The following is a 22595-nucleotide window of genomic DNA, read 5'->3' on the forward strand; positions in this document are numbered from 1 at the left end:
GGATTGGGAGGGAGACAAACCATAAATGACTCTTAATCTCACAAAACAAACTGGGGGTTGCTGGGGGGAGGTGGGATTGGGAGAGGGGGAGCGGGCTATGGACATTGGGGAGGGGAGGCGAACCATAAGAGACTATGGACTCTGAAAAACAACCTGAGGGTTTTGAAGGGTCAGGGGTGGGAGGTTGGGGCAACCTGAGGGTTTTGAAGGGTCAGGGGTGGGAGGTTGGGGGAACAGGTGGTGGGTAATGGGGAGGGCACGTTTTGCATGGAGCACTGGGTGTTGTGCAAAAAGAATGAATACTGTTACGCTGAAAAAATAAATAAAATGGAAAAAAAAAAAAAAGAAAATAACCTTGCTTGCTGAACTGAAATAAAGTGGTATTTGAATCCCTTCTGCATCTGGGACTGTGAGTTCTGTCAGAACAGGGGCTGCTTCTCCCTCATCTTTGTATCCCAGTGGCACAGGGCCTGGCCTACGGTAAGCACCTGGTGTTTGTCATGTTAACTGAACACCTCCAGGGAGGAAACTCCACCCTCAGGTGTAGCCCACTCGCCTGAACAACTGTGACAAAACCCTTCTTTACAAAGAATCAAAACCTGTTTTGCTGCAACCTCCCTGACTATGTGGGGGGAAAAAATCCCAAACAGGTTCAATGTAACCAATTTCACTAAATGTTTCTGTTTTGTTCCGAATGTCTAGATACAAATTTTAAATTCTTTTTATTTACAGTGGCTTCTAACTGCAAAGGCACTGTACCAGGTACGGAAAGAGAAAGATTTACATAAGGATGTGTCTACCTCTGCATCTGTCATCAAAATGTCAGCTCCATGAGAGCAAGTCTTTTGTCAGTGCTATGTCCCTAGAGTCAAGAGAAGCCTGGCAAGGAGTAGGTGCTCAATATTGGTGAACGGAGCAAATGAGTGAATGACTGAACCAGAGTCCTGTGCCAATGATCCAGCCCTGGAGCTTCACATGCTGTCAGAGCAGAGCACGGGGCAATGAACTGCACAAGACACACACCCTTTCCCTTCTTGGAGGCGTCTATCATATTACTATTCCTGCTGCTAACCCAGGTAGACAAATTTGGAAAAGTCTCAAAAGTCTCTTTGTTTCCTTGAACCTGTTTCCCCAGCTATAAAATGCAGCATGTGAACAACACCTTCTTGGGGGTTCCTTTCAGCCTATTCTCCTATGGTATCAGGATGCAGGGAATCAGTAGGCGACTGATAATGCCTCTGTCTAGTCCTTCACTCAGCATCCTCCCCTGAACCCCTCACAGAGGAGAGAGGAGAGGTTCTTAGAGGAGTTGCTACCTTATGTTCTTCTAGGGTAACATCAGTGGTTTAAAGAAAAATCCTAGGGAATCTCCATTCCATCCTCGTCCCCATTAAGACTTAACTCCTTTAGGGGCGCCTGGGTGGCTCAGTGGGTTAGGCCGCTGCCTTCGACTCAGGTCATGATCTCAGGGTCCTGGGATCGAGTCCCGCATCGGGCTCTCTGCTCAGCGGGGAGCCTGCTTCCCTCTCTCTCTCTCTCTCTCTGCCTGCCTCTCTGTCTACTTGTGATCTCTGTCTGTCAAATAAAAAAAAATAAAAAAAAAAAGACTTAACTCCTTTAACCCTTATTTATTGTACACCAGCAAGTCATTCACTTCTGGGGACAAATATCTACTGGTTGTTCTCTGTGCTGAGCACCATGCTGGGCACTGGAAATACAACATATGGCGCAGACATAAATAATGTAATGGAGCCGTAATGGACAAGTCCAGGCCACTAAGAGAATATTAAGAAGGAGCATCTCGTCCCTTATGAGGAACAGGAAGGCTTTCCAGGATACCCAAAAGACAAATGGAATCATACAGGTGAAAAGAAGCGAAGGGGAGAGTGATTTAGGCAGAGAGAAGAGTGTGCACAGAGGTTGAGGGAAGCATGCCCTGTTCATAGAGATCCAAGTTGTTCAGTGTGTATGGGGCATCAAGTGCAAGGGCACAAGCTGTGGAGGGGCCAACAGCAGCAGACCAAGGAGCTTTATAACATTCAAGGGTTTAAAGCAAGGGCTTGATGTGGTGAGATGCAACCTCTTAAACAGTACTCTGGCTGCAATGGGCGTAATACATGGCGTAATACATTTCAAGGACGGCCTATGATCCCTCCTAGATTATAATCTAGTTGAGGAGGCAGGATGCTAACTCTTGAAATAGCTAGTGATACAAGACAACACAAAAATGGTAGAATAAATGAAAAAAATTAAATACCAGACAGCTGGTCACAAAAGCTTTGAGTTCAAAAAAGAGAGAGGTTATTATATGTGGCCCCAAGAAGTGCTCTGAAAAAAAATGTTCCTACTGAAAGAATCCACGTAAGTGGAGAGTGATGGGGCTAGTGGGCAAAGAGAGGCATGAGGCATTCTTAAAGGAGTCTTTAAGAATGGGTGGGATGTGGATAGAGGGAGAAGTGACAAGAGAGCAGTGTTTGGGATGGGAAGCAGATGGAATAAATTCAAGCCTCAGGACAGGAGGCTTCAGTAGCTTGGGTTGAATTTAGTTTCCATGCGGCAGCCCCACCCTCTGAGCCGAGGCTCATTGCTGGCAAAGCCCAAGACCAGACAGAGATCAACGTCTCCACATCAGCTTCTGGGCAGAGGGAGAGTGACAAAGTCTTTGCCTGCCAAATAGACGACCTGGCCCCGACGGACTGCGGGGTGGACTGCCTGTCCTGCTACGACGACAACAGAGTTGTTCTAAGGAAAAAGTAGCTGCTGGCCAAATACTACCCCTGGCTCACTGAGATGCCAAAGCTGTTGAAGGTACTTTGTTCCAATAGACCAGTGGAGCTTAATGCTCTCAAAAATTGCACAAAGATTCCAGACCTCACTGGAGGAGCTCCTGGATGAGATGACTATTGCTACTCTTGTCCCTCCAATCCATGTCTTCTGTCAGAATCTTCCTTAAAATCAACAGGCCTGATCAAGCCAATTTCCTGTTTAAACTGTCCAAGAGCTCCCCGCTGCCTCTGGGATAAAATGCAAGCTCCCAGCACAGTATTTATGACACTTCCTGACTGTGTCTCCTCATTTAGCCTCATCTCCGATCACCTCCCGCCCCAACCCTTGCATGCTTGCGCCAGCAACCTGCACCCCGTTCTCTGAACACACAGCATGTGTGTGGCGTCTTTGCACGTATTGTTTTGTCTTCCTCCCATACCCTTTGCCACCCTGTTACTCTGATGAATTTCACATCCACCGGGAAGCCTTCCCTGTTTTTCCCTCCCTTTCCATCTGCTCTTCGGCTCACTTTTTGTTGCCGCCATAGCACGCACGGCTCCCTGCACACATCTCTGCTAGGGCGCCCAGCACCACGGACTGTAAATATCCGTTTTCCCCCATAATGCTGTGAGCTCCTACAGAAAAAGGGCCAGTAGTATACCTCTGCGAATGTCCCGCACCCGGTGCAGTGTCTGGCGCACAGCAGGCTCGGTTCTCTTGACAAGTCATCAAACGACCACTTGGATGAACAGGGCACCCTCAAGGGCATGATGACATAAGGAATTCTGAAACAGCCATCTAAAGAGGTGGCATGCTTATACTGATGAGGTCGGTGTGTTATTTTTCTAAATATCTGCCATCCTTCCTGGGCAAGGATTAAATGTCCTCTTCCCCTTGGCATCAAGGTTGGCACCGCAGCTCAAAGAGCCTTCCCTGTAGGAGCATTAGACACACTCTCCCTGTTGACTGCAGCGGTGGCCCCAAGCTTTGTCTCAACCAATGAGACAGGGCAGAGGCAGAAGCTTTAGGAGCCAGCTGGTAGTTTGCCATCTCTGTCTTTGTCTCCTGTGAGACTGGAGACGTCCCAAATATAGGCAGCTCTGTCAAGCGGGGTCTCCAAGTGAAGACCGTTCTGCCACCCCCAACTGCAGCCAGACCAAGACAGACACATAGTGTAAGTAAGCAGCAAAACTTTGTTGTTGTTGTGTCTGAGATGTGGGGGCCATTTGTTACTGACCATAACTTAGCCTAAGGCGATATGAGAAGGCAGAATAACAGAGCAGCCATCAATGTACTAAGTTCCAAGTTTGGCTCCAGCTACCTGCCTGAACTTCATCAAGTCCCTTTCCCTCTTTAACAAAATAATCTAGCTAAACTAGATAATCTTTCCTCTCTGAAATTCTGTAAATTGGCACTAGGATATCACTCCTTGTCCACCACTTCCCCCATTGAAAAAAAAAAAAATTCTACCCATTATGTGGAATGATTGACATTGGGGAGGAGGGGTCCTTTTGATTTTTTTTGGTTAAATTTACATATAATGATATGCACAGATCTCAAGTGTACCATTTGCTGAATTTTCACAAATGTACACAGCTATGTACTCCACATCCCTAACAAGATATTGAGGGCACATTTTTAACATCCCAGAAAATGCCCTTGTCCCCTTCCCCAGCCAATCCCCTCCCTCCAAAAGCAATGACTTCTGTGATTTTTTTCACCACTGATTTGTTTTATGGAATGGCTGGCATTTTGAATTCCTGGACTGGTAAAGTGTTATAGTTGTTCAGGCTGACTGTTCTCACATTCCTGAACTCCAGGCATGTGATGACACAAAGCGAAGTTCTTGGCAAGCTTTGGGGATACTCACCCATGGTTCTGCAAGCCCTCTAATTTTCTGAGCCTCCATGTCACTGACAAAGTCATGGTAGAGAACAACATAGGGCTCTAAGTGGATGACCTCCTTCCGGATGGGCTGGAGCAGCAGGTAGGGGCTTGAATTTGTCTCATAAGAGCAGTAAAGGCTAGGGATCTGGTAGTGAATAGGCTGGAAGGAAAGTCTAGAGTCAGTATAAGAGATGAAGCGTTTAGGAGAAGAAGCCAATGTAAGGAACTATGGCATAAAAAAACTGGTATGTGGGAGATTGAGAATGTGCTCATTCTGATGCTGTCCAAATGAGCTTTACATTTCTAATGCATCAGTCTTTTCCCCTCACATCATTCCAATGCTACCTTCTCTTTCTCTGGGTAAGTCGATTCCCCCTTTTTCTTTCCCTGAGGAATCCTACCTGGGATCCCAAAGTCTGACATAATCCCTCGTAGGTGTCTCTGGTCTGCAGGTGGGGAACATTGGGCCTCTGGATGACAGCCTCAGCTACCACCTGGTTGGGGCTCTCTGCCAAAAGTTTTTCATATTTCAACACATTCCTGGCCATCCTCTTATTATCTGGGCCTGGAAGAAATCAGAGCAAGGAATAATACAGATTAACAAACAATGGTCTCAGGGAGTGCTGCCAAGGTTTCCTATAGCTTTCCAGTCACACACAACCAGCCACTGGCCACCCTGAAAAGCTCCCGTGTCCATGCACAGGAAGATATAAGGCCCTCACTCCCAGAAGAGTACCTGTATTAAGAAAGATTGGGTTAGGTCTGGTAGATCTGAGGGTGCAAAGGACTTTGGGAAGGAAAGTGGTACTTAACACTGTTAGATCAAGGGATCATAAGGATGGCACTCTAGGATAGTGTGATGGTAAGTTTTATGGATTAGGAAGAAGCTTCACTCATTCCTTCCTTCCTTCCTTTATTCATTTACCCATTCAATACATCTTCAGTGAAAATCTATAAGGGACTGGGTACTGTGTTAGAGGCTAACCTCCCAGAGTTTGGAGCCTAATGGAGAAAAGCTACATTAAATAACTACTCACAATGAAACCCGTAAATGCCATGAAAGAGAAGTCCAGAGAGCCAGATCCTAAAGCAGAGAGACCCAACCTATTCTTCCCTAGAGCAGTGAAAAGCTAATCTGTTTCCCAGTGTATGAGATCCTTCAAAATTCCCAACTGGCCTACATACAGAGCAGTACAGTGTGAGAGGGGTTCTAGGCTTTGGTTCTAGCCTGGATTCCCACAGGGGTCTTGTGTCTTATTTGTGCCCACCTGTTGGTGCCCACTGTGTCTATAAGAAGTCCATGGGCTGGCAGCTACACATGGCCTGCTAGTCTCTGTGCCTGAGTTTTAGTGCCTCTCAGAAGGACATGCTGGATTGTTCTAATGATCCCAAAGCATCGTTCTCTGGGGAGCTCAGTGTGCCTCTAACTACCACCACCACCACCACCCTGGCAAAAGTTACCAACCTTTTGTAACAAGAGGCAAAATGAAATTTGGGAGAATAGAAGTAATGACCCAAAACCCCAAAAATGTGAAAATACTACAAAGCCAGAAATGGAACTGGTAATCTCAATTTGCTTTGTCCTATTCCACCTGTAACCGCACATGGTTTGGGTTCTCTGGGACAGGCAGAAATTTTAATAGCCAAACATAAAGAAAGAAGGGCTGGGTTATCATTTTGCCTGTAGTAATTACCCACATGTCTTCAGACCATATGGCTACTTCCGCATCCTACTGTTTGCCCAGTTACCCGAATTACTAAATGGATTCATTAAAAAGCAATAAATACATACAACTGTGAAGTCCTATGTGAAACACTTTATAAATATTAAAATATCACAGTGATTATTTACTTACTTTAGTGTCTCAGTATCTTATTAAAGGAAAACCTGGGAAGCCAGCTTCCACCAAAATTTTAACTAAAAAAAATCAAAGCAGAGAACTAGGCTGGGAAATCTTGCTCCTGTTCTACTCTGGTGATGTGCTGTGTGAGAAGGGTCAAAGCTGAACCCTGCACTAACCGAGCAGGGTGCTTGATGGCCAAGTGAGCTCTGGTTTAAAGGAAGAACTGATATCTCTGTGGAAAAGCCAAAATAAGTAATCCCACGGAGTCACTCCCCTTGCACACACAGCTCTCACTGACTTCATGCGCGCCCAGTCCTGGCCTTGTTCCCCACTGGAGCAGCACTAATGCATACCCGGCTGCGAGTGGAAGAGGAAAGGGACAGACTGATACCTCCTTAGTATTTTCCCACAAACCAAAAAACTTCCCCCTGATATATTGATCAGTAGCTAAGTAAGATTCAATCCAAAATTAGAAATGTGGCTTGGATTATAAAATTAGAGAAATAAAAACACATATCTGTCTTTTCCTTGCAGGGTTTAAGGGCCAGGAGCAGAAGGGATTTCCCAGTGAATCAGAGCCGTGGCTCATTCATCTTCTATCATTACGTACTGTAGAGAAGAAACTCTCGGGAAAGGCTGAGGGCGCACGAAACATTGCCGGCCTATAAAACAAAAAGAAAGAAAATGCGGCGTTAGCCACACTGAGGGTATCTTCTTTGACCAAATCATTAAATGGATTTAAAAAATATATATAAAATACTCTTACCACCAGTAGACAATAAGACTCATTGAAATGAGCAGCAGACTAGAAATGTACAGCTTCTCGGTTCTAATTCAGGATTTTCAGCCCTAATGCAACTCAGGTCTCCTCAGTGTCCTCATTTTACAAATGACTCATTCCCACCCTTACCAGGGAAGGCAGAAACATAAATGAAAATAAACTTTCTTAAAGTGCCTCAAATCTTAAAGCATGCAAAACCACATAACTGGAAGGTGGTGTTATTTTGGTATATTTCATTATTAATTTTAACATGAAACTATAAAAACCCTAGTAAAAATATAATTTGTTCTCCAGGCTCAGTCCTTCCTATAGTCTATGAAGGTAGCAGGAGGGAGCCAAAGGAAGAACTAAACCTGAAACATTCCCACTGCATAGTAATGACCTCTCCTTGCCACTGCCATTGACCTTGAGCTACACATGTTCAGAAGTACACAGGGGCTTTCCAGACAAACTGGGGAAAAAACCCAGTGTAGGTGGGCTCCCATCCTGCCCTGGGTGCCAAGGAATGATGATGAACTGATAGAATCATATATCCTTCTGGTTATTTCATTGTTCCGTGTTAAAAATTCATGTTTTAGGGCACCTGTGTGGCTTAGTTGGTCAGATGTGTACCTTTGGCTTGGGTCATGATCCCAGGGTTCTGGGATCAAGCCCTGCATCGGGCTCCCTGTTCAGCGGGGAGCCTGTTTCTCCCTCTCCCTCTGCTGCTCCCCTGCTTGTGCTCGCTTTCTCAAATAAACAAAGCCTTTAAAAAAATTCATGTTTAATAATAAATAAAAGCAACAATAAGCACACTATGAAACATAAGAGACAGGAAAAGAAATGCTCTGTTGAAACCCAGGGGCTCCGAGCACTTTAGATGAGGTATAGCGTGTACACATTCACATTTGTTAACATTTTCATATCCTGATTGTTTTACTCTACATTGTCATCAGGGGGACTTTTTATATCATTTCATAGTCTTCAAAGATGGCATATTTTAACTGTGGTAAGAAACACACAACTTAGGGACACCTGGGTGATGCATTTGGTTAAGTGTCTGACTCTTGGTTTCAGCTCAGGCCATGATCTTACAGTCATGAGATTAAACCCTTCGAGCGGCTCCACACTGAGTATGGAGTCTGCTTGAGACAGATTCTCTCCATCTCTCTCTGACCCTCCCACTTATGCTCTCTTCCTCTCTCTCTCTTAAATATATACATGATTCTTAAAAACAACAACAACAGGTAGCTTGGGTGGTTCAGTCATTGGGCATCTACCTTCGGCTCAGCTCATGATCCCAGGGTCCTGGATCAAGCCCTGCATAGGACTCCTTGCTCAGCAGGAAGCCTGCTTCTCCCTCCCCCACTCTTCCTGCTTGTGTTCCCTCTCTCGATGTATTTCTCTCTGTCAAATAAATTTTAAAAATCTTAAAGAAAAAAAACCCACAACATAAATTTTCATCTTAACCATCTCTAAGTGTACAGTTTGGTTATATTAACTACATTCGCATTGTTGTGCAGTCAATCCCCAGAATTTTTCCATCTTGCAAATCTGAAACCCTGGGCCCAACAAACAACTCTCAATTGCCCCCTTCCTTTAGTCCCCGGTAACCACTATTCTACTTTCTGTCTCTATAAATTTGATTCCTCTAGATACTTCATATAAGTGCAGTCATACAGTATTTGTCTTTTTGTGACCGGCTTATTTCATTTAGCATAATATCCTCAAAGCTCATCTATGTTGTAGCATGTGTCAGAATTTCCTTTTTTTTTCTTAAGATTTTATTTATTTATTTATTTGAGAGAGAGCGAGAGCGTGCACAGAGGGAGAGGGGGAAGGAGAAGCAGACTCCATGCTGAACACAGAGCCTGACACAGGGCTCAATCCCAGAACCACAAGACTATGACCTGCATCAAAGGCAGATGCTTAACTGACTGAGCCACCCAGGCAACCCTAAGAATTTCCTTCTTTCCTAAGGCTGAATACTATTTTCTTGTATATAGAGACCACATTTTTAATAGCTGCATTTCATTCTACCTAAAAGCTATATCACAGATGACCTAGACATATAGATTGTTTGCAGTTATTTAATACCATTAGTTACTCTGTTCAATACTTAACAGAGGGATACTTAAGTAATGTATTGGTAACGTCAGATTAATAACTCAAGGTTATAGCTTTTCAGACTCTTTTGAGATGAAGAGAACTAAAATACAACTTTACATATTTTTAAAACTCAAGGGCTCTTTCATGAGATAAAATTAGATTTTATCAAGAACAAAGCTACATTTGGGGCACCTGGGTGACTCATTTAAGCGTTTGCCTTTGGCTCAGGTCATGATCCTAGGGTCCTGGGATCAAGCTCCACATCGGGCTCCCTGCTCAGTGGGGAGTTTGCTTCTCCTTTAGCCTCTGCTCCTCTACCTGCTTGTGCTCTCTCTCTCTCAAATGAATGAAGAAAGTCTTTACAAAAAAAAAAAAAGAAAAAAGAAAAGAGTTATTTTTGAATGGAATGTGTACACTATATAATGTTACATGAACAAGGTGAATGTACGCTTGTAGTGTATAATATAATAATAGCTTACATTTGTTGAGTGCACATGTCATGAACAGTGTTAAGTGCTTTACATGTATTAGCTCATTTGTTCCTCACGACAACCCTTTGAGGTGAGTATTGAAGGGGAGCAAAATAAGCCATCCCAAAATATGCCTCTTTGGCATAAGGATTACTTTGAGCTAATTATTTTGAGAAATGGCAGACATGGGAGAAGCTCTGAAAACCAGAGAAGCTACCCTTTTGGGAGAGAAATTTGTATTTATAAAGGAGTCCTCCATTTGTGTCTCCCTCTGTGTACCTGGAAAAGAAGGATGACTCTGAATCACAAGAGAATCTTTTTTTTAAGGTATATTTATTTATTTTAGAGAGAGAGAAAGCGTGTGTGAGTGGGGGGTGGGGGCAGAGGGAAATGGAGAGAAGGCTCAAGCAGACTCCGCACCCAGCATGGAGGCAGACACAGAGCTTGATCTCAGACCCTGAGACCACCACATGATGTGAAACCAAGAGTCAGCCACTTAACCAACTACACCACTCAGGCCCTTGAATCCCAAGAGAATCTTATCAACGGAGAAAGCTCACTTAAATCTGCATAACAACCTTACCCTTGTTGGCATTTCCTGGTAACCCACCAAAATTGGCCTCCCCCCCACACCTTTCTTTCTACTGTATTTAGCTGGAAATGGTATTTAAGGTGGAGGCTGAGGCCACTTCAAGGAGTTTCTCATTCTTCCGCCCCACCTCTAGTGTATTTTTCCTCTTATTAATCTGTTTTTTATTGCAAGGATGTCTCAGCCAAGCGCTCAGAAGATTAAAGAATTACTTCCTGCTCCCCCCACTTTCTAACAGCATCATTATTATTCACCTTTTAAAGATTTGAACCCAGGTCAGTCTGACTTCGGAGCCTGTGGTTTAATCACTACGCAACTATCTCTCATTAAAAATTACTGAAATAATTTTTTACTAAAATATATCATGAAAAACTATTATATAAGTATTATATGTTATATGATATTATATATTACATATAATATTTTCATAGTATAAATAATTATATATCACATATTTTATATGATAATGAAAGATCCACAGAGGGACAACTATCCCAAATTTGTAAGGGCTAAAAAGGGAATCATAACTGTCTATGAGACAATGCCTGATGTGTTCTATTACTGTCATGTAAAAAAATGTGTTGTAAGAGCACAAAGGAGTCTGAGAAGTCTGAGGAGAATTGAGGAAGTCTTCACAAAGTAGGTGACATTTGAGCTATGCCTTGTGAGATGAATAAAAATTACCAGACAAAGCACAATTGTGGAAAGGGAGAGTCTACCAGTGAGCGGAGGAGAAACCTGAGTCATCAGAGGGCAAAAAAGCCAAAACCAGTCCTCAGGCACTGCATTTGAAGCTCTGTCTCTCAGGGTAAGCTGCTTGAGTTTATCTTCTCCTAGTCTCTGTGTCAATTCCGTTTTCTTCCTCTATTAAAACCCAATTTCTTCTTGCCTTTGTTGTACCACAGTGATTCTATTAGAGCTTTAATACAGCAATTGAGCAACTGAGCAGGCGCATTAGGAAGAGCACCCTGGAAAGTCTTACAACAAAGACCCACTTACCAACAACTTCCATGAGAGGAACAGGCCCATTTGCTACTCTGAGAATAAATCTGTTTTGGCAGCAACATGTGGGTTTGGACCACCCATGTCCTCCTCCCTTTTCTCAGGAAAGGGGGGAAAGAGAAAGGAATGTAGGGAGCAGAAATGGTTTATTAGCTTTGGGAAGTCTAAGGAATTGGCTCTGTAAACTGTATTTCCAGTCTATTCTTGAAGACTATACAATTCTGGTGGGAAACGGATTAGCTATATAAAACAACGGCAGATCGCCCTATTCAGGGAAATGAGCTTCCACGAGAGGATCTACAACAGCTCATAGGTCAAGTGTCAAGGAAAAGCAATCCCTGGGGGAGGCGCTGAGCGTCACTACGAACCAGTGACACCAGCTCGATAGCCAGACACTAGTCATAGTTATAAGTGGACTCAGCGGCAGATGGGAGAGGATAATGTCGGGGAGGAAGTCCTTCCTCTGCCCATGGTCCTTCTAGCTGGACATAGAATTAAATTTGACATGAGACAGATTAACAGGATAAAATCAAATGTAGTAGGCACATGTATGGGGCATCCACACAGACACAAAATTCTAAAGACAGTGAGGCAACATGAAGCTTCTATGAGTTAAGAAGGGTCGAATCAGAGGACACAAGGGGAAGAAAGTTCATCAGCAAGAAGGTGAAGGGAGATGTTTGGAGAAACATGGTTGCCCTATTGTGCAGAGTTCTTAGGTCAAGGGGAGTCTCTGTTAATAGCTTTCTGCCTGTTACAGACTCTCCTTTCCAACATAAACTTGGCAGTTGCAAGGAGGCAGAGTGCTTTTCCTGCATCTGCTGGGTTTTGATTACTTTTAACTCAAAGTAATCTTTATGCCAAAGTGGCTCATATTGGGACAGCCTGCCCTGGGCCCCTACCATAACAATCATACTTCTTCCTTGGATAATGGCAGTATCACGACAGAACACCTGTGAGAAGACAGGAGCTGCTGACAGTGTAAAAGAGTGCTCTACATCAACTATGAACCCGTTAGACATTTGTCAATGCCCCTGCTGCACTACAGGTGGGAGCCTGCCTCCTACACAGAAGACAATGGTTTTAAAGCAGTCAAGGCACTGGAAAGAGCACTGGACTAAGAGTAAGACAGACTTGGGCACTAATCCCAGCTCTATGAACTTCGTGACAAGTTAGGAATTTTTTGGAGATTTAGTTTACTCACATGTGAAATATGGAAATAATAAAACAACTGCCCTGCTTGACTCACATTTGGTCCTGTTGGGAAGATGAAATAAATTGAGAGACATGAAAATGTGTAGGGAATTGTCAAGCAGATATAAAGCACTATATTTATTGTGATAAAAGTAGTGAGCCTCCCTTACTCCCTTACCTGGAAATAGGCAAAGGCCAAGTGATCCAAGGCATCCTCTAGACTTGCCTCATCCTCTGTCTTCCATTCTCCATAAGACCCTCGGAAGAGACTGACAGCCTCCTCCAGCCATGGAATGGCATGGTAGTAATCCCCCATGTCATACGCCACCTGTAGGTAACATAAGTACCATCATTAAGCCTGAATCCACAGGTAGAGGAAAGGAAATAACAAAGAGTGAGAGGGCCTATAGAACACAAGCAGGCAAGTTTTCATCTCAAATTCATTTAAATTCCATTTATCAACCATCCATTATATCCAATGCATTGTTCTAGATGTAGTGAAGACACAAGGGTTCTTGCATTTAAGGAACTTATAATATGGGGAGAAGAGAGATATGAACTCAGTTAACTGTAATACTAGGCAAAATGCACGAATACTCAAAGGAAAAATGCGTAATATGTCATGGAGGCAGAGAAGGGAGAGACTTGGGAATCTCAGAAGGCTTCATGGAAGAAGTGGCATCTGAGGTAGGCCTCCCCTGAAGAAAGAAAAGGATTTCAATGAGCAGAGATTGAGAGGAAGAACATTTTAAAGTGAGGGAATGGCAGAAACAGAGCCAAAAGCAACTTGTGTTCAAGTCAGACACTGTGTTATAGCCTAAGGTGAAGAGGAGTAGGAAATGAACTTCAAAAGGTAGCATGGGCTAAGTTAGAGTTGTGCGTGTCAGTCTTTTAAAAAGATACTGCCGGGGGCGCCTGGGTGGCTCAGTGGGTTAAGCCGCTGCCTTCGGCTCAGGTCATGATCTCAGGGTCCTGGGATCGAGTCCCACATCGGGCTCTCCGCTCAGTGGAGAGCCTGCTTCCCTTCCTCTCTCTCTGCCTGCCTCTCTTGTGATTTCTCTCTGTCAAATAAATAAATAAAATCTTTAAAAAAAAAAAAAAGATACTGCCGGCAGCAATGTGAGAAATGGACTGAATTCACTCATTTATTTATTCAATATTTACTGAGTATTTGCAATGTTTCTGGTGATCCCTGACCTTAAAGAGCTTATAGTCATATGAGGGGCACAAGAGTAAATCAATAATTGCAACACAATGTATTAGACCCACACGGGAATGCTCGAACAGCCCAGTGACTTTTTTCTATATTAAATGTTGGAAGGCGGGAATGTGGCAACGTGTACTAGAGCTTGCTCCTGTCTTTTAACAGCTTACAGTTAACTAGAATTCCAGCACTGCAGGTGGAATTTCCTGGATGTAGATGTTGGAGACAGCATGGAATTATAAAATCACAGAGTTGGAAGCACTCTGACAAAAAAATTCTAATTCTACTCTAACTTCCGACCGGCAAAAAGACAGGGCAGAACCTAGAGGTACTGAAACTCTGCAGTCTAAAACAGTAAATCAGCTTTTCTTCCAGGTCTGCCATTCATCTGCCACGTTATTTCTCTGATCCTTACTTTTCCTGTTTATGTAAAAAGGTTGAGTTGAAGAATAACAACCAAAATGACTGAACTTTTTCTGCTAAGTTAACAATTTGTTTAAGTTTTCCCAAGTCCCAAAAATATGGTAGATTGAGATAACTGGAATCCTTCCAAGCAAAAAGACTTGGAACTTTTGAATAAAATAAAACAAATATTTTATGATGTATTTTCAAGAAGGAATGGAAACTACCCGGGTACCAGAAACAAAAAAGGAGCTAAAAACCTCAGCAATGAGCTTAAGAGCAGATGCTGAAGCTGCTTAGGATAGGGGCGGTGTTAGTAATCCCAGTACTTAGCAAAATTTGGTTATACTGCCCACATGAGCCCCCCCTTACACCTCCCAAAACCTAGGCAATAGAACAAAGACACACTCATAAAACTGAAATCCATGAAAAACTATACCTTAAAAGAAAGGTAGACCAGAAAAAATCTACCCATTGTCGCAAAGAGTCAAGAAAACTGGTTTGTTTCTATCTGGATATTGTTCAGGGGAAGCAAAATGTCTCCTTAAAATATTCACAGTCTTGAGCCTATGTTTCATGTGAGTTTAGGGTTTGAATCTGCATTATTCATATAGCTCAGGAAACTCCAGGCCAAGAAATCAATATCATAATGGACCTAAGATCAGTGCAAATCAAAACCACAATGAGATATCACCTCTTGCCTGTTAAGAGTAGCTATTATCAAAAGGACAAGAAATTGTGCTGGCAAGGACGTAGAGCAATAGTGCTATGCACTGTTGGCAGGAACATAAACTGGTGCAGCCAATGTGGAAAATAATATGGAGGTTCCTCAAAAAATAAAAAACAGAAGTACCCTTTGATCTACCAATTCCACTTCTGGTATTTATCTAAATAAAATGGAAACACTAACTCGAAAAGATATGCACCCCCATGTTCATTGCCAGTATTATTTACAACAGTCAAGATATGGAAACAACTTAAGTGTCCATTGATGGATGAATGGATAAAGAAATGCCACACACACACACACACACACACACACACACACACACACACACACGATGGAATATTATTCAGCCATAAAAAAGGAAAGTTGCCATTTGGAACAACATGGATGGACCTTAAGGGCATTATGCTAAGTGAAATAAGTTAGACAGACAAAGACAAATACCATACAATCTCACTTATACATGGAATCTAAAATAAAAACACAATAACAAAAACCCGAGGCTACAGATACAGAGAACAGACTGGTTGCCAGAGGTGAGAAGTAGGGGGAGAGTGAAATGGGTGAAGGGGGTCAAAAAGCACAAACTTCCTATTATAAAATAACTAAATCATGCAGATATAATGTACTCCAAAAAAAAAAAAAAAAAGAATCTAAGGCCAGTGATACCACCAGAGTACTGGAAAAAGAAAACCCAGAACCCTTTGGAGTGATATTCCCACAACTTCAGTCACAGAGATTCTTCTAGATGGGGAAAAAAGTCCTGCTAAAAATAAGCTAACAAACATAATAAACCATATCAGGAAATAATCAGTCATGAGCAAGAGTCAATAGACTTGACCGTGACATAGTACAATTAGACAACTAAGAATTTCAGAAACTAGAAACTGCTTTAAAATAATCCATGGAGGAGGAAATTAGAGATATGTAGATGAAATAAATTTGGCCACACATTAATAATTATTGAAGCTTCTTCTTTGACCCAGTAAGACCACTCCAGAGAAATAAAAACAATTGTTCACAGAAAGACAAGAATGTTAATAGCAGCTTTATTCACAGTAGCCCAGGCTGGAAACAGTGCAAGTATCCATTCCTAGTAGACTGGATAAACAGCATGTAATATACTCATACAACAGAATATTACTCAGCAATAAAAAGGAATGAACTATTAATAAATGCAACAGGTGGATAAATTTCACAGATCCAGTGTGCTGAAAGAAGCTGGACTCAGGATAGTACATATATACTGTATGGCTCAGAACAGTTCCTGGGCACCCAGGCAAGGGTTGAGTGGAAGGGAGGGGTCAGGAGTGGTGAGGAGAAAGAGGAGGGTGGCTTTATTGAGCTATATGTAAATTCATTTTTTAATATTAACCTTAATGTCTTTTGTTTTACATAAATTCCTTTTTAAAATTTTGAAATGAACATTGCAAAATTTTAACATATTTCATCTCAATTATAGATAAATTGCTTGTTATATTATTTTATGTAGTTTTCTTATATTTGAAATGTTTTATCTTTTAAAATAAGTGAATCAAGACAAAAATAAAGATGGCCAGTGAGGGTTTCAGGAAGGCACTTACTGCATTTTCAACATATGGTTTTAGTTTCAGAAAGGCTTCACAAATGAAGTGTATATTGGTACCATACACAGAACTATTTTACCTGGCTGAAATTTAAATTAGCCATGAATATGATGATTGAGCTGATTCCATCCAGGATCTTAGAGAAGGGCAACCCACCCTGCACTAATTTGGAAGACTGATCTCTAAAACTTAAAATCAGGGCACATGAGGCCCAGTCTCAGATATGCTAATGAATACTGCAGAGGCTGGGAAAATTTACTTTCCTGCAATACACATCTTCAAAATTAAAAAGGATTTACTCCATTACTTCTTGTGGCAAAGGCTAACAAAAAATATATTGTAAAATAACCTCAAGTGTGCTTATAAGTTATGATCAAAGATCAGTTAAATTTCTCATATGGAAGGTTCCTGAAGTCTATTTCCTCAAGTAATGTTAAAGTGAATGGCCTCAGCTTTTTGACACTACCTTAATCCAATACTTCTAAATGCTCAGGAAATGTTGCAAGGGATTCCAGAAAGTCTCAGGAGGCTGAGTTTTCGTGACCTTACCTCACATCTCCATCTCTTCTCCCCTTCCACAACCTTGAACCCTGCTTCTCCTTTCCACCCAGCCTTTCGTCTGTTGGCAGGGCGCTACTGTTAGGGTGACCCCAAGACCATTTTTCCCAGTCCCAATTTATGTCTGTCGTCCGGCCATAACTAGTAACACTCCCTTTACTCTCCAGAATGTCCTGCGTATGTGATCACCTTAGTTATTATGGAAAGAACATGGGACTCAGAGTTAAAGGACCCAGGTTCAGAACTTATTTCTGCTGCTTAAAATTGCGTAACCTTGGGCAGATCATTTACCGCGTCTGACCTTCAGCTTCTTCATCTGAAAATGGGGAATTATAACAAATTCCAAGTTTGCTGGAAGGACTTAAAGCATGTAAAAGCAATCAGGATATAGTTCCTTTATCCACAAGAAACAAGGGCTGAGTGCTTCGCTCTCCCTCTCTGGATACTGTTACCTTGCCAACTTGGAAGCAGTCATCTGCCGTGAGGGAGAAGAGCCTCCTGGGGCTGTACAGGTCAGTGACAGCGGAACCAGCAACTCTTTGGAAGACGCCCCGGGCCAGGCCCTTCACATTGAGCATGTACACATCCTGCAGCCGCATCAGGGCCCTTGCTGCTCCCTCCACGTCCTCAAAGGCTGGGAGGTCCTGCTCCACCTTCTCATAACCATCCTTCAGAGCTGTCGAGGCCGTAAAAACCAATCCACCATTCAAAAAACAGGCAGTGAGCATTTAATACAGGCAAGGCATAACTACCTGTTCAAATATTTGGTGAGCAAATAACATGTTTTATGTGTTTTTATTTCACATGAATTACAGAGTCCTGGTGTAGAGTGGATGCTTAATACAATCTTCTGAATGAGGAACACAAGCTCTAGAGTAAAAACTAAAGCACACGCATGTTGTTCCATCCTGCCTGTCTCCAGGAATCTTGCTCTTTGTGGGGATAACGGTTCTTCCTCCTAATCTTCCCAAAGTCAACAAATTTTTTCAAGCACAAAGTAGAATAAATTAGGAAACTGACCTTGCTTCATATCACATTATAGTTTAATCAAATACAAATTATTAGGCAAATATGTAAATGGAATGATATAACCTGTACTTCTTCATAGGGTTATGGGAAACTCAAATGAGATAATGGACATGAAAACATTTTTTTTTTTGAAGATCTTATTTTTAAGTAAGCTCTACATCTAACATGGGGCTGGAACTCACAACCCCAAGATCAAGAGTCGCAAGCTCCACCATCTGAGCCAGCCAGGCCCCCAAAAGTGCTTTCTAATGTACAATCACATAGACATATTAACAAGAGGACCTTAATCCTCTGTTAATAGCAAAAGCTATGAAGATGGAGTAATACCTACCCACTTCATGACCCTTCATCACATTCCATCAGAATCTCTCTCCCTTCCAGAGTCAGGAGACAGAATCTTCTCTTACCCTCCAGCCCTCCTCCTCATTACCTCGGATGTTCTCACTGGCCTCCAGACTATGTATCACATTCCTCCAGTCAGACTGTAGGCGTTTGATGAGAGTAAATGCAAGCAGAGGGTTAGACACAGGGGTTGCCGAATCCTCGTGCAAAGAAAGCACCTTGTCATAGAATCTGGAAGAGAGGAGTAGAACGATCTTGCTTACTGATATAGCCACCGCCCCTAGCAAAGGCTGGCACGGTGTATGTGCGTTCAGAGTAGTTAAAAATGAAACATGAGGGGTGCCTGGGTGGCTCAGTGGGTTAAAGCCTCTGCCTTCGGCTCAGGTCATGATCCCAGGGTCCTGGGATCGAGCCCCACATCTGGCTCTCTGCTCCTCGGAGAGCCTGCTTCCTCCTCTCTCTGTCTGCCTCCCTGCCTACCTGTGATCTGCCTCTCTCTCTGTCAAATAAATAAATAAATCTTTAAAAAAAAATGAAACATGAACCCCTGGGGACTCACATAATCCTCTAGCCAATAAGCACAAAGCATATGAAAACTACCAAGACAAGAGAAGGAGGTCCATCCATTTGTTCATTCAATGAGTCAGTCTCTGCCCGTCAGTTACTGTACATCAGTGACCACACTAAATGCTAAAGATTCAAAGGCAAGACAGGGTGGAGCTCTCAAGCAGTTCACAAGCCAGAAAATCTTTCCTCTCATCACTCTATTATCAATATTTGGAATCTGGTAGAAGCTCAAAAATGTTGTGAAATTAATTGCAATAATTGTGATACCTGCTAGGAGAGAAGAGAGCTATAAAGAGCCATGTAATGCTCCGGCTACTTGTAGTCAAGGCCCCTAACCCAGGCGGAAGTTAGAAGGTGTAAGGGAAGACTTCCTGGAGGAAATGGCACTTGATCTGAGTCCTAAAGGATTAAACAATTGATAGCTGCTACTTACTGAGCCTTTACCACGTACTAGGCATCCTGCTAAGTGTTTTACATATATTTTGTCTCATTTAATTCCCCCCAAGAACCCTCAGATTAGATTTTATCAAACCAACATTGAAGAGAGAGAAAAACTGAACAAGGCCACTCCGTTAGTGACAATACCAGATCTGAGCCCAAATCTTCCTGACTCTGAAGCTTGCTCTCAGCTGATTTTGCCATACTGTTTCCATGGAGCTAAAACAAAAAAGGAAGATTTTTTTTTTTTTTTTTTTTTACTTGAGTATAGTTGACTCACAGTGTTACATTAGTTTCAGGCATACATCACAGTGATTCAAAAAATACAGAATGCTTCACGAATCTGCATGTCATCCTTGTTCGGGACCCATGTGATTCTCTGTATCACAGAAAGAATATTTTTTGAGCCAATGGGACTAACATATACAAAAGCACAGCAGCTTGACAAGTATGTGTTCATTAATAAGTCGGTCTAAACTGGTTACTTGCTAGATGGCAGACTCCATGCTAGATGCTAGGGATGAAAAGACAAGACATGAGGAAGGGAGGAGAGGCAGTCAGAGACAATTCAACATACATGAAGGGACAGAGAGAAATGGTAGGGGAGTTCTGAGCTGTTCGGTAGTGCTGGAACCCCAGGTGTGTTGGGAGGATGATGGGTAGGTCAGACTGGACAAGAGAAGAGCACCCCACAGGCCCTGCTGAGGAATTTGGGTTTTACCTTGAGTGCAATTAGAAGCCGCCAAAAGGTTTTAGGTGAGAGCTGGATACACTAGGAAATGTTTACGTATATGAATCTGTGAGAGGGTGGGGTTCAGAAGTGGGGATGAGTGGAGGCAGAAAGAACAGTCTGGATGTCAATTCAAAACTGGAAGCAAGAGAAAGGAGGGTCTGAACCATAATAATGACAGTGGGGGCAGAGGTTGGGATAGATTCAAGGGAGATATTTAGGAAGAAGTCCACATAAAAAACTAGTAGCTGTAGGGCACGTACTGCATGGAGCACTGGGTGTTGTGCAAAAACAATGAATACTGTTATGCTGAAAAAAATAAATTAATTAATTAAAATTTAAAAATGAAAAAAAAAAAAACAACAAAAAAACTAGTAGCTGTAATGGGGGAGGTGATTGTGGGGTGGTCCAGCAGGCGTCCAGCCTCTCTGGCTTGCCAAATGTGTACGAAAGGGTCAGAAATGGTAGGACCAGAAGTGACCATCTTTCTAGTTAATTTCTCTCCTTTTCAGATGTCCTAAAACAGTGTTCCCATCAGCAAAAGATGCTGTTTCCTATCTTGGCATACTACAATTATTTCATTTCTAACGCACTATTAGGATTAACATGATTACAATTTATTGATGATAATAAGGCAGACCTAAGAGTTGTTAGCATGCCCTCTAAAATTTTTTCCCTTGATTAAAATTATTAATTCCAGGAGTAATATAATAACAACAATGGAAGTAAAAAGAAAAAAGTGTGTGCAACGTGAAGAGGATATGGGTTTAAAGGAATGTGCTCAAGAGCAGTGAGAATATAGGCATCCTTTGGCCAGAGTGGAAGACTGTGAGGAGGTAGGGGTAAAAGTTAAGAACAGAGGAAGTGGCAGGGTGGGGGGATTCATTGCCTTGAAGCTGAGTCTGACCTAAGGGTTTCTCAAGGGTGAAGCCTGAAATAGAAGATGACTTGCCTCCAGGTGCCTCCAGGGAGCCAAGAGTTGAATTCAAGCATAAACTAAGGGACAGGAATCTAGGCCTTGGTGCCCCAGAGAGGAAATGAGAACCCTGTCAAGTCCCAGGATGTCTCGGATCTCTGAAACAAGGCACTTTGAGAATGGCTACTCTATAGTTTTAAAAACTAAACCAGCCTCCTGGGGTGGGATTTTTTTTTTTTTTTTACTACCCATTATTTCCTGCTCCAGCTCCATATGGAACTACTTAGTGCAAGATATTTCACTGCTAGACGAAAACACTTACAAGCAGAGACTTGGGCTTGAATCCAGCCTGAAGAGTAAGAATCCAAGGACAACTGAGGCTGAGTGGGCAGTAATTTTATAGACAGTTGGATTGGAAGGAGACCTGGCCTCCAACTGTCCCTCAGTTTGCTCCTCTGTAATATGACAGAACTGGTCTAATCTAGAAGGTCTTTACGGATCCTTTCAGTATGACCATTCTATCATTTCTTTCCATCATCTTTTCCATAACTGAATAAATAGATTCTTCATTTGGTGCTTGAGGATGTTTAACAGGCATCAGAGGAAAGACGCAAGGCAGAGAGGTGAAAATTTCCCCCAAGTCCTCCAGCATATCAAAAGCCCTAGTGCCTTGTTCTCTTCACATGGCACTTCGTGTTATGGGGTCAGTTTATTTAGGGCAGGGGTTTGATCTCTACGGCAGCACATAATTCAGTTCGGCATTCAGATACATCATTTCTCTGTCAACAAAGAACAAAACCTATCAACAGATATCTGAGACTGGTTTGGAATCCAAACGTTGGCCCTATTCCCAGCCTCTGAGCAAATAGCTGGTTTTCAGAGACCGAATCACTGGATGCTGAATTCAAACCTCAAGTTTTCCTAAATGGCTTTTGCTTTAACAAATGTTGCTGAGAGTAGAAAATGAGATCCTTGCTTCAAGAATCTGCACATAAAATTTGCAACCCAATCCTGCATTAAACATAGCCTGGATAGGTTATCCAGCCGCAATACGTAGGCTATTTTAATTCAATATGTTTCTCCTTGAGAATTCAGCAATGGCTTTGTCTCAGTTCTTCTGAGACATTCCAAATGCTTAATTCATAACACAAAAATTATTGCTGCTGATATTACTCTTTCAATCTTGGTAGCTTTTTAAAACTGAAATAGAAAAAAAAAGCAAAATATATATACGTATATTATAACTAGTAAAATTTTTATTCATTAACTTGGGGTAAGGAGTAGTTTCAACATTGAAAAATATTTTATTTCTTTTTTTAAAAAAGCTTTTGTTTATTTATTTGAGAGAGAGCAAGAGAGTACATGGGGGGCATGGTGCAGAGGTAAAGGGAGAACTTGCTGAACAGGAAGCCAACCTCTGCTAGATCCTAGGATCCCAGAATCACGACCTAGGCTGAAGGCAAACGCTTAACTAC

General features: G+C 42.4%; 1 protein-coding gene across 6 annotated transcripts in view; it reads right to left on the reverse strand.

Moving 5' to 3' along the window:
- The window catches only part of P4HA3 (prolyl 4-hydroxylase subunit alpha 3), a 38776-nt gene that overhangs the window by 12871 nt on the left and 3310 nt on the right, over positions 1–22595 (reverse strand). For 5 of the 6 annotated variants that reach the window (XR_006819966.1, XM_046015244.1, XM_046015243.1 and 2 more), the window contains exons 2-7: positions 18558–18700; positions 17551–17774; positions 12800–12949; positions 7108–7159; positions 5055–5218; positions 4637–4813 (exon numbers count right to left, since the gene is read on the reverse strand). Coding sequence is in view for 5 of the 6 variants with exons in the window: in XM_046015244.1 (XP_045871200.1) it covers positions 4637–4813; positions 5055–5218; positions 7108–7159; positions 12800–12949; positions 17551–17774; positions 18558–18700 (910 nt within the window). In the remaining variant the exon portion in view is untranslated. Of the gene's footprint in view, positions 1–4636; positions 4814–5054; positions 5219–7107; positions 7160–12799; positions 12950–17550; positions 17775–18458; positions 18537–18557; positions 18701–22595 lie in introns of those variants that run through there. The other variant, XM_046015245.1, reaches the window with a different exon arrangement.

This window comes from Meles meles, chromosome 8 (genome assembly GCF_922984935.1).
Source record: "Meles meles chromosome 8, mMelMel3.1 paternal haplotype, whole genome shotgun sequence".
Lineage (NCBI taxonomy): Eukaryota > Metazoa > Chordata > Mammalia > Carnivora > Mustelidae > Meles > Meles meles.